Here is a 13,258-nt window from a genome sequence, read left to right on the forward strand (position 1 = left end):
AAGCCAGTCAGTCTGATTGTCTGTAAAGGTGGCAATATTTAATATGCTGTCATCTCTAGCATACGTTTACTAGGCCTACTCTTAGTATGTGACAGGTTGCAGATGACAAGAATGCATGTGACATGAAATAAGTATTTGACAAGAATGTAAATGTCACATTTCACAATGTAAATTGTAGCCTAGGTTTAATCTATTCCTTGATTGGAAAACAGTAAAGTCAAACTTCAGTCATTGTATGACTCTTAGACTGTACAGTAGCCTACCTTTATGTCGAAATAGGAACATCTTGAAACAATTACAGTTAATAATTGCTGCGACATTTGAAATGAGTAATTACTATCTATTAATTATTAGCGCAATTGAAAACGTTCACAATAAAACCATCCCACATTCTAATCTAAATGGATAATTGTGGAAGTGAATGCACAGTAGCCTATTACACAATTTCACTATTGTATCTCATTGGACAGCGGTTCCCCCCGCTTTCTGTCTGTCGGAGAAATCGCGACTGGTGTGGACTTGCAAATGAAGCGAAATAGGGAACGTTCGTCACCAAGACGATCACCTTTAATTTCCAACGACTGAGATTTTTTTTTCATTTTTGACCTACCTATTTGGATTAAATCATAGCCTTCTGCGCGTGAAGGCAGAGTGCGGTTATTGGATCCGGAGGCGCTGGTTGCCCGCATTTGCAGATCGAATTGCATCGTTGTGGAGTTCTAGTAATTTATCCAGGTTGCTCTCAAGTGACGAGCATAGCACATTCTAGGATTTTGGTGGACGACAGTCGCACTTGTCCTCTTGTGTACTGCATTTCGTTGGCTGTATGGAGGGATGTCGGGATGGCTTGCACCAGGAGAACCAAAACTTTGGTGTCTACATGCGTGATCTTGAGTGGCATGACCAACATCGTGTGTCTCCTCTATGTTGGATGGGTCACTAATTATATCGCGAATGTATACATCAAAGTCCCTATGCCTGTCCCAGAGAAAAAGTTAGAAGGCGACAAGAAGGGGGACACCCTACGGATCATAGAAAGACTTGATCGACTTGAGAATGTGGTCAACCAGCACATACAAGGTAAAGTAACCACTACACTGAGCAAAGTATCCTTTACTTACCGTTTGATAGATTCTGAGTTGCATATGTTTAATTGCATTGAATGGATGGTTTGCGATGTATTAATGATATCGACCTATGTGAATGAGCCTATATCTCCAAACTCAGCAAATAAAGACATTGTTGATTTATAACATAAGATGACTCTAACATTTTCCTTTCTGAATAATGTGGCTAACATTTGTCATCTCCTTACTTTGAGTGGTCTGCCTGTCTGGACCATGTGACAGAAAGGGAAAAGGACAATGAGATCATTGCAACAGCCATTTATTCTCTCTGGAGGCAAAATTCCTAGAAGTCTATGTATTATAATTGGAGCAGTGTTGGTGAACTTAATTGCTTCTCCCACAGCATGAAATATACATATAGTAAATGTGTAGCTGCAGTTATACTCAACCTCATAGTTTGCTGTCTCTCAAATGCTGAAGCTTAAAACCTTCTTTTTCAAAACCCGAATCTGTCTCCTTATACATTTTGGCATAATTGTCTATTATTATTTTTTTGCATCTGCTCATCAGGTGTATTATGACTGCCTATTGTGAATCTCTTGAAGTTTGTCTGTCTGTTAGGCCAATAGTCTCATGAAAACTGTAGTGTAGACTGAATGTGAAAACAAGCCCAGCGCACTGTACCTATCAGCTACAATGTCATCTATTTTGAGCTTTAAAACTCAATGTCAAATGTACTGGGACTACATATTGAAGGATGTTATATCAATGTAATACGGCACACACAGTATATACTGTACCCAAACAGAGGTTGGTCTGTCTTCCCCAGACATAGCGTTGGAGATACTGTTGAACTTGCAGCGAGTGAATTTCTACAGACATAATACTATAAAGAACAGTTTAAAAAAAATTCTCACAAGCTCAATTGCTACAGAATGGGGCCATTAATTCAATTAATCTAATGGGAATCTGATATATAAAAAAAAAACATTGAATATCCTTTTGACTTTGGATTCCTCTTGTGTTCTTGGGAATGTCTGGAATTCCCTTCTCAAATTCCTTCAGGCTTTGCCCCTAGCTACAGCATACAGTTACTCCATACTCATACTGTAATTCTCTCCCTCCCTTTCTGTGTCACGATTTGAGCTTCACTCTTGTCAACACAAGAGAATAATGTTAACCAGGCTCTGATTTGAAACTGTGCAGGACAGGTAGAGTATGAGTTACAGGGAGACACCCATCCCTAGGTCACTGGCAGAGGTGGACTTCACTGAGCTGTGAGGCACCATACATAGTCAAGTCTGGCTTGAGTAAACATTCTTTGTGGTGCCAAGACTACATTTCACTGTTTGGCACTGACAGAGAGCAGCCTGTTGAACAGCACTCTGTATGTTTTCTGTGTAAGAGTGTCTGCCTAACTGTCTTATCTCCTCAGGAAATGTTTGGACTATTTGTGTTACTCAAAAGGAGAAATGTCGCATTAGGTCAGATTGTAAAGATCAATTCAATGTGGCACAGAACACGGCTGGAAGAACAGAATGCCCTCTGTCTATAGCACTATACTGTATGGATGGAGGGTGGACTGATAAAACATGCACTGGAACTCAGCTGTGCTTGCATGTTGATTTGGAATGTATCATCACTCAGCCTATTAGAGGTGGACCTCAGATTTGAGAGGTTTGAATACACGGCTTGGGCAGGCATAAAAAAAATTGGATTCGTTTTGTAAAATAGTAAACTAGGAAGACTACTACTCAGAACACATCTAGAGTTCTATTTATCTTGCCAATGTAAGAATGCCAAGAATGAAAACATTTCTAGTTTGCTGTCCCTGTAACTGTCACACGATGTACTGATGCACGAATGCGCACGCACGCGCACACACACACACACTTTTGTTTTACTATCCTTGTAGGGACCAACAAATGTATTCCCATTCAAAATCCTATTTTCCCTAACCCTAAATCTAACCCTAACTCCTAAACCTCTAACCCTAACCTTAATTCTATCCCTAATCCTTATTGTAACCCTAAACCTAGCCGCTAAGCCTAAAATAGCCTTTTTCCTTGTCGGCACCGGCGAAACTTGTCCGAATTTTCTTGTTTTACTATCCTTGTGAGGACTTCTGGTCTCCACAAGGATAGTAAAACAAAACCACACACACACCTCAAGCGCTGCTTGTAATGTAAAGGTAAAGCCCCATGTCCCACAGTGTATCACTGCATGTGGGAAGGGAACATTTTCACCGGTACACAGCAGGCGTGGCATCACCATGTTGGACACAGACAGTCCGTTAAAACGTGTCTGACTGATGTCACCTCCATACTCAATATAATAAGGCTTGAAAACTCCTCATATCAGTATTTGATGATAGAGGGCAGTGGTCTGCATTTGTCTAAAGAGCGCATAAGGCACTGCACACAACCCTTGATATTTATTAAGCACAGTCACTGAATGAGGCTCGGCTGGGTAGCTGACAAGTCCACACACGCCCACCATAAGTGCTGTTACTGCACTCTACGGCTTTCCTCGTGCTCCCAAAAGCCTTCATACTGTAAATGCATGTGTGTGAAAGTACTGCTGTACAAAACGGACAACAACTTACATAGTCCTCTATTAATAAATACGCTGCCATGACACTTGTTTACCCTGAACACATTTAGTATGTGACAACCATATATATATATATATATATATATATATATATATATATATATATATATATATGACGGAGTGTTCTTGTACAGAGACATAGAAATTAGAGGTTGACCGATTTAATTAGGGCAGATTTCAAGTTTTCATAACAATCGGTAAACTGCATTTTTGGATGCCGATAACATTGCATTCCACAAGGAAACTGAGTGGCAGGCTGACCACCTGTTACGCGAGTGCAGCAAGGAGCCAAGGTAAGTTGCTAGCTAGCATTAAACTTATCTTATAAAAAACAATCAACCTTCACATAATCACTAGTTAACTACACATGGTTGATGATATTACTAGGTTAACTAGCTTGTCCTGCGTTGCATATAATCAATGCGGTGCCTGTTAATTTATCATCGAATCACAGCCTACTCCGCCAAACGGGATGATAAAAAAAGCACAATCGTTGCACGAATGTACCTAACCATAAACATCAATGCCTTTTTTTATATCAATACACAGAAGTATATATTTTTAAACCTGCATATTTAGTTAAAAAAATATATGTTAGCAGGTATATGCAACAGTTTGGGCCGCCTGGCTCATTGTGAACTAATTTGCCAGAATTTTACATAATTATGACAAAACATTGAAGGTTGCGCGATGTAACAGCAATATTTAGACTTAGGGTTGCCACCCGTTAGATAAAATACGGAACGGTTCCGTATTTCACTGAAAGAATAAACATTTTGTTTTCGAAATGATAGTTTACGGATTTGACCATATTATTGACCAAAGGTTCGTATTTATGTGTTTATTGTATTATAATTAAGTCTACGATTTGATAGAGCAGTCTGACTGAGCGGTGGTAGATAGCAGCAGGCTTGTAAGCATTCATTCAAACTTTACTGCGTTTGCCAGCAGCTCTTAGCAATACTTGAGTCACAGCGCTGTTTATGACTTCAAGCCTATCAACTCCTGAGATTAGGCTGGCAATACTAAAGTGCCTATTAGAACATCCAATAGTCAAAGGTATATGAAATACAAATAGTCTACGCGTTATAATTTCTATAATAACTACAACCTAAAACCTCTTAACTGGGAATATTGAAGAACTGGGAATAGTGAACCACCAGCTTTCATATGTTCTGAGCAAGGAACTTAAACGTTAGCTTTTTTACATGGCACATAATGCACTTTTACTTTCTTCTCCAACACTTTGTTTTTGCATTATTTAAACCAAATTGAGCATGTTTCATTATTTATTTGAGACTAAATAGATTTTATTTATGTATTATATTAAGTTAAAATAAAAGTGTTCATTGTTCATTCAGTATTGTTGTAATTGTCATTATTACAAATATATATATAAATATAAATCGGCCGATTAATTGGTATTGGCTTTTTTTGGTCCTCCGATAATCGGTATCGGCGTTGAAAAATCATAATCGGTCAACCTCTAGTAGAATTGTGTCTTGTGCTGTATAACACTGGGCATCATTCAGGCATCAATCACTCAGAATGATGATGTGTGAAGTGTCTTTTCTCCTGCAATGTGTTTACCTGGCTTTTTATGAGCATACCAGCGCTTACATTTTGAGCCGTTCAAGAGTGCTCCTCAACACAGGTAACTGCAAATTCACTTGAGAGGTCTTCCTGAGTCATCAAAAAGTGAATATGAATTTAAACATGACAGAACTCAAAGGACTTTTCTTCCGTAAAGTACAGCTGTGCCTCAGAGACTTTACTATAGATCTCCCCTCTGAACATGAGGAAAGCAAAGACAAAGTATGGGTGTATTTAATGGTGATTGTTTTTGTGAGAAGGCAGTGGTCCTCTGGTTTATTTTACCTCGGGGGCTGTATATTACCCCTGGGGATAACTAATGCTATGGTGCTGATTCAGAGGGAGATGATGATGCTATTTGATTGGAAGGCCTCAATCAAATCAACCCGTCAAATCAATTGAAAAGCCCTCTAAATTACAATGAGTGTTTACTCTTGAGAAGAGGAGCGAGAGAGGGGGACGTGTGTGTGTGTGCACTGTGTGTGTGTTATACACTCCTTGCTGGGGGGCAGGTAATAAATGTTGTATAATGGAACAAGACATGTATAGCCGATGGTTTTATCTTTTTGCATGGTTTTGGCTACAGAGCACTTATCTGCCTTGTTGCTTCCACTAAAATATCACCCCCTGTATTCTGCCATGCCAAGTCAGTTTGCCCCCACATCCTTTCAATGAAATATTGAATGACATAATGGCTGCAAGAGGCAACCAAGTGTCATAATAATACATGATGCTTAACTTGCTGAATATAGGTTGAATATGGATTGCAAACAAGTGGTTCTCCTGATCTAACATTAGGGCTGAACAGGCCGTGTTCAGCTGATCTGCTGACTGTTGGGAAGCTACCCAAAATATTAATCAAATCATTGGCGATGCCAGGTTACTTTTGTTTTTGTAAACGTTACTTAATGCATCAAAGACTAACACGGAACCCAAACCGGCTGTGCGCGTGCGCCATCGTACGTTATCGTGCATAAATGTATTTTGTCCCCCTACACCAAACGCAATCACGACACGCAGGTTAAAATATCAAAACAAACTCTGAACCAATAACATTAATTTGGGGACAGGTCGAAAAGCATTAAACATCTATGGCAATTTAGCTAGTTAGCTTGCACTTGCTAGCTAATTTGTCCTATTTAGCTAGCTTGTTGTTGCTAGCTAATTGGTCCTGGGATATAAACATTGAGTTGTTATTTTACCTGAAATGCACAAGGTCCTCTACTCCGACAATTAATCCATACATAAAACGGCCAACCGAATAATTTCTAGTCATCTCTCCTCCTTCCAGGCTTTTTCATCTTTGAACTTATATGGTGATTGGCATCTACATTTTCATAGTATTACCACGACAATCGGCAAAACATTTCGTCTTTCAATCACCCACGTGGGTATAACCAATGAGGAGATGGCACGTGGGTACCTGCTTCTATAAACTAATGAGGAGATGGGAGAGGCAGGACTTGCAGTGCGATCTGCGTCAGTAATAGGAATGACTCTATTTTAGCCCTTGGCATTGCAGACACTCGTTGACACGCGCGCAATAATTGAATAACATGGATTTCTAAATTTATTTTGCAACGCTCACGCACGCGACATGTCCGGTCTGGTCAGCATGTAACATTTCATTGACAGACTGGGAAAACTCTCACACAGACTTTCATTAGATATTTAGTTACAGTTGAAGTCGGAAGTTTACATACACTTAGGTTGTAGTCATTAAATCTCATTTTTCAACCACGTTTAACAAAATTTTGAAAGTCGGTTAGGACATCTACTTTGTGTCATTTTTTTCCAACAATTGTTCACAGACAGATTATTTCACTTATAATTCACTGTATCACAATTCCAGTGGGTCAGAAGTTTACATACACTAAGTTGACTGTCCATTTAAACAGCTTGGGAAATTCCAGAAAATGATGTCATGGCTTTAGAAGCTTCTGATAGGCTAATTGACATACTTTGAGTCAATTGGAGGTGTACCTGTGGATGTATTTCAAGGCCTACCTTCAAACTCAGTGCCTATTTGCTTGACATCATGGGAAAATCAGAAGAAATCAACCAAGACCTCAGAAAGAAATTGTAGACCTCCACAAGTCTGATTCATCCTTTGGAGCAATTTCCAAATGCCTGAAGATACCACGTTCATCTGTACAAACAATAGTACGCAAGTATAAACACCATGGAACCACACAGTCGTCATACCGCTCGGGAAGGAGACGCGTTCTGTCTCCTAGAGAGGAACGTACTTTGGTGCGAAAAGGGCAAATCAATCCCAGAACAACAGCAAAGGACCTTGTGAAGATGCTGGAGGAAACAGGTACAAAAGTATCTATATCCACAGTAAAACGAGTCCTATATTGACATAACCTGAAAGGCCGCTCAGCAAGGAGGAAGCCACTGCTCCAAAACCGCCATAAAAAAGCCAGACTACGGTTTGCAACTGCACATGGGGACAAATATCGTACTTTTTGGAGAAATGTCCTCTGGTCTGAAGAAACAAAATAGAACTGTTTGGCCATAATGACCATCGTTATGTTTGGAGGGGAAAGGGGGAGGCTTGCAAGCCAAAGAACACCATCCCAACCGTGAAGCACAGGGGTGGCAGCATCATGTTGTGGGGGTGCTTTGCTGCACTTCACAAAATACATGGCATCATGAGGCAGGAAAATGATGTGGATATATTGAAGCAACATCTCAAGACATCAGTCAGGAAGTTGAAGCTTGGTCGCAAATGGGTCATCCAAATGGACAATGACCCAAAGCATACTTCTAAAGTTGTGGCAAAATGGCTTAAGGACAACAAAGTCAAGGTATTGGAGTGACCATCACAAAGCCCTGACCTCAAACCTATAGAACATACATTTGTGGACAGAACTGAAAAGGTGTGTGTGAACAAGGAGGCCTACAAACCTGACTCAGTTACACCAGCTCTGTCAGGGGGAATGGGCTACAATTCACCCAACTTATTGTGGGAAACTTGTGGAAGGCTACCTGAAAAGTTTGACCCAAGTTAAAAACAATTTAAAGGCAATGCTACCAAATACTAATTGAGTGTATGTAAACTTCTGACCCACTGGGAATGTGACGAAAGAAATAAAAGCTGAAATCACTCTCTCTACTATGATTCTGACATTTCACATTAAAATAAAGTGGGGATCCTAACTGACCTAAGACAGGGAATTTTTACTAGGATTAAATGTCAGGAATTGTGAAAAACTGAGTTTAAATATATTTTGCTAAGGCGTATGTAAACTTCCGACTTCAACTGTAAGTACCCTGCTTTGCACTGACAGTCTTTATGTACTCTTAAGGGACCAATGAATATCCTCATTTCAGAGCAGAATGCAGAAATGCTGTAACCCTTTTCCCTCAAAGGGAAGTGCAGATACAGTATCTCATTCTTCCATGCTTCCTTTTAACTCTCAGAATGCCACTTAGCAACTCCCACAGTTAATTACCTTTGCAGGTTATGGATTGGTAGAATCTGGGTGTCAGGGTAACATTGGTGCCACGGTAACAGAGTAGAAATGTTGTCATTTCTCTACAGGGTGTCTGTTCTTTACAGAGTACAGCCTCAATGTATGCAGTGGTTTTGGGATTGACAATTTACTGGAATGACAATTAAGATCTACCAATCCAAAGGGAATGTGGTGTCCGTGAAAGTGTGCTGAAGCAGGGGTGGAGTGTGAGAGTGTGGAAAGGGAGTCTCCAGAATGTTGATTTGCTTTACCAGTAATGGAACGATTATTGAGTTACAGAGAAACAAATGCACTGGAGGATGATTGCTAATGAAAACAATTAATTACCTTGAATCCAGAGGGCAAAAGCATCATGAAGAAAATCAAAATAAATTAGAAATTGTAACCTCCCTTGCAAGTATTTCAGTTCAAAGAGTGTCCCCTGACAATTTACTCTAAACAGGAAACTATTTATGGCACTTCTTCAAGGCTACTGTTCCATGTTTATTTGAATTAACTGATAAAATAGTGTCTTCATGTAATTGTTGTTTGTCACTACTGTGATTCTGAGGTAGATTTATGTCTCATTTCTGGAGAAGTGTAAGGAGGAGTTTATTTTTACGCTTTACTCCGTATCTGCTAAAATATCTAGAAAGCAACGTACAGATAATTCAGAACAGCGTTTAGAAGTGTCCCACTGAAACAAAAGCATTTGACAGCCCTCTCTGGCTATTCCATGATTAAGATGGTCCCATGCAGACTCTGCCTCTCCTCTATACCCCACCATCATCCCAAGCAATTTGTCTCAGTCCCTCATATCTGCCCGGTCTATTTGCTAAGTGCACACATGGGCACAAAGACAGCTTGTGTTCCACCATACAGGCTTTTTAGGGAAGGCTCATCTCCATGTGGCGAAACGAGAAAGCTGAGTGAAGGTGACAGCAACTTAGACAAATTGGAGTGCTTTGTTTTTACATGCTAGATTGTCTACCCATATTCGTCTGCCATCCTATTTACTTCATAATTCATGCCTCTGAGTAAGAAAGTAACATTTTGGTTTGGGCAGAAAAAGCCTTTTATTTCTGGAGTTCTACAGTCTTTCTAGTTTTCTAATACTGTATTATTCTTTGATGTATTGATTTATGAGTAGGACTGTTTTCTCATAGAGCAGGAAACATACCAGGATGTACTACACAGGGGAAATGCACAAACTCATTTTCTTATTTAGGAATTCATACAGAAACTCAGTGGTGCAAATCGAGGTCGTGCAGAGCACAGCACAGTCGATGACTGCATTCGAATACAGGTCTGGGGAAATTTACAGATGTAGGTTCTTAATTTGAGCCATTTCGCTGCAGCAGGAAAATAATCCTGCAGCAACAGAAAATGTGAAGTATTATGTGGATTATAATGAATGTACATTTTTGTAGGGGTTGATGCATTTTTCAAATTGAAAATCAAGTCTGAAATTTTCAATTACAAACTTCAGAAGCCTTTTTAAACCTTAAATACATGTTTTACATTTCCTGCATTTCAGGAAGGTTCAACTGCAACACAGTGATCAAATTAAGATCCCATATCTGTAATGAAGATGTCTTATTCTGTAGGTAGTGTGTGCAGGTTAAGACATTTAAGGTAGGGTATCGCTGGAGTCTATTGGCACAGAGGAAAAGAAGCGTTGTTCTTATTGCATGCCTTGTTTCTCTATGCCCCTGCACCTCTCCCTGATGAATCAGCAGACTACAGATGTAGGATCTTAATTTGATCACCCTGTTGCAGCAGAACTTTCAAACGTAATGTATTTGAGGTTTAAAAAGGCTTCTGAAGTTTGACATTTTCACAGACATTTGACTGAATTTACCCTTATGAAAAATGTATCAACCTCTACAAAAATGTATATTAATTATAATCCACATTTCCTGTTGCTGCAGGATATTTTAACCACTGTAGCAAACTGGCTCAAATTAATATCCTACATCTGTATCCTGCTGAAGGTTGGTGTAAACCGTGGATTGATAACCCAGAGACTGAAGGAAGTGAGACAGAGAGAGATGATGACTGGAAGGAAGGAAGAGACTCAGCAGGAGGCTGCATCACCAGTGGCCTGCCCGGGGATTCATCACTGTTAACCCTAATTGGGATGTTAATCAAAATGCATATGTCTCATCATGTCCCCTACTCACTGGCTCCCAGGGCTTATAAAACATTAATAATCCATCACTGATCCAGAAGTGAACCGAATGGACCTAACTGTCATACTGTGGGTCATTGTGTGTTATTCTATGATAGTTATTCATTGCCACATGCGTAGCTGTGAGACTATTGAGGTTGTTGCTATGTCATTGTTGTTGAACCGTCAGTGAGTGAAACTCCCTCCTGCGTCAGTGTTCTTATTATGGAGTGTACTGAGTGGAGAGGCTTTCTAACTTATACTAACTATTGAGTGTATGAAGCAGCTAATTACAGAGGAGCCACTTTTTTGCTCCCATATCTTGAGCAGGGGATTCTAATTAGCGGCAATGGGACCTAATTGCTAGTTAATTAGAGGGAATGAAGAACCTGTGAGGAGCTACGAGTATAGGCCCAATCAGCCACATGCCATTCCCTGAACCTGACAGAAATTAGTGCTCCATTGCAGACTGGCATTTGTGCTGATGTATTGGGAGAGAGTGCTACTAAGGCATCTCATACCCACAGGATGTTGAAAATCAGCCTCAATTATCACCATGTCTCATTTGATCATTTTTACCCTGGAACTTAATTACTTCGTGCCGCTAAATTCTCCTGTTATCTAATTGTTTTTCAGTATTCCTCACAAACCACCTGAAGGCAACACACACACACACCACACAGGTTTATTTTCAGATGTTCATTAAAATCACTACAGCAATTAGCATCTGGCCACTTTTGTCCACTGGGCTGCAACACGTTCTGTTATTCATAATAGTTATCACCAATCCATATAATCACAATCTGCCCTGTGCGCATTAAAGACATGCCCCATTCATTCGTGTTTTCTTATAGTGCACATTAATACTACCAGTTATAGTAATGTGCCTTCCTGTGTAGGCTATCTTTATATGTATTCATTCATCATTATATTGAACATATTGCAAGTACAGTATGGCTGTGGGGGTCATGAAATTTTGTCAGACGGTCATTGTCAAGCAAATAACTGCCGGTCTCACGGGAATTGACTGTTAATTAACATAAACACGTTTAGCATCTCCTGGCTTCCACGCATAGCGTCCAAGCTACTGATGCGACCTTTGGAACATCTACATTTTAAAAAGTCTAATTAATCCATTTAATATAGCCTACACATCACAATAAATCCATGATTTATTTTAGACAGGTCTAAAGAAACATGATATGAAGAAAATGTAGTCTATTTCAGAAGAACAGAAGAACAGTATAGCATACTGAGTTGTCCTTATATTAGGCCCTGATATGGCTATGCCATATGGCTGTGGACTACACTAGTTAATTTAGCAACAAGAGTTGCTTAGATTCCACATAATTTTTTATTATTTTATAGTATGAAGAATACAATTGAACACAGCTGAATAAAATTTAAAATATATTTTCTCCAAACGATTTCCAAGGAAGTGCATGCAATTCTGTGTTGAGCGGTTCACAAAGAAATAGGTCCTCATATGCTTAATATCGAGTTATTTATGCAACTTTAGTTGTGATATAAACTTTGGGCTATATGTTTAGATTTTTTATACATTCTAAAGCTGCATGATGCAACTCTAATGATGATTTAAAAAAATTCTCATGAAAGGCATGAGCTCTGATTTGCTTCTTGTGCAGGCTGCACAAACTTCATCAATCACTCATTCACAATTTGACAAGCACTTGATAATATTCTCAACAGACCAGCTCACTGGTCACTATAGCAGCACCCACCCGTAGCATGCGTTCCAGCAGGTATATCTCACTTGTCACCCCCAAAGCCAATTCCTCCTTTGGCCGCCTTTCCTTCCAGTTCTCTGCTGCCAATGACTGGAACGAACTACAAAAATCTCTGAAACTTTTTTGAAACATTTGCATTGATGTCAGTGTCACGTCCTGACCAATAAAGGGGTCTATTTGTTATTGTAGTTTGGTCAGGACGTAGCAGAGGGTATTTGTTTTCATGGTTTTGTGTATGGGTTTAGATAAAGGGATATTTTGTGTAGAGTGTTTCTGGGGTTTATTGGTGTAAGTGTCGATGTAGAGGGGGTAGTTGATTTAGGTGGTTCGGGGTGTGTGTATTGTAGAAGGGTATTTTATTTATGTGTTCCGGGGTGTTGGGTATGTTCTTGTGTATGTATTTCTAAGGGGCTGTTTTAGTTTTTTTATTTCTGTGTTGGCCTGGTATGACTCTCAATCAGGAACAGCTGTACATCGTTGTTGCTGATTGAGAGTCATACTTAGGGAGCCTGTTTTCACCTGTCACTTTGTGGGAGGTTATTTCCGTGTTTAGCGTTATGCCTTACAGGACTGTTTATCGTCGTTGTGTTTTTGTATACGTGTTTG

General features: G+C 39.6%; 1 protein-coding gene across 1 annotated transcript in view; it reads left to right on the top strand.

Moving 5' to 3' along the window:
- The first annotated feature begins 501 nt into the window (after nucleotides 1–501).
- LOC115203052 (polypeptide N-acetylgalactosaminyltransferase 18) overlaps nucleotides 502–13,258 on the top strand; it is a 97,216-nt gene continuing 84,459 nt past the window's right edge. The window contains exon 1 of the mRNA XM_029767356.1: nucleotides 502–1,080. Coding sequence (XP_029623216.1) covers nucleotides 843–1,080 — 238 coding nt within the window. The 5' untranslated portion in view covers nucleotides 502–842. The remainder of the gene's footprint in view (nucleotides 1,081–13,258) is intronic.

The sequence above is a fragment of the Salmo trutta genome, chromosome 12 (genome assembly GCF_901001165.1).
Source record: "Salmo trutta chromosome 12, fSalTru1.1, whole genome shotgun sequence".
Taxonomy (NCBI): Eukaryota; Metazoa; Chordata; class Actinopteri; order Salmoniformes; family Salmonidae; genus Salmo; species Salmo trutta.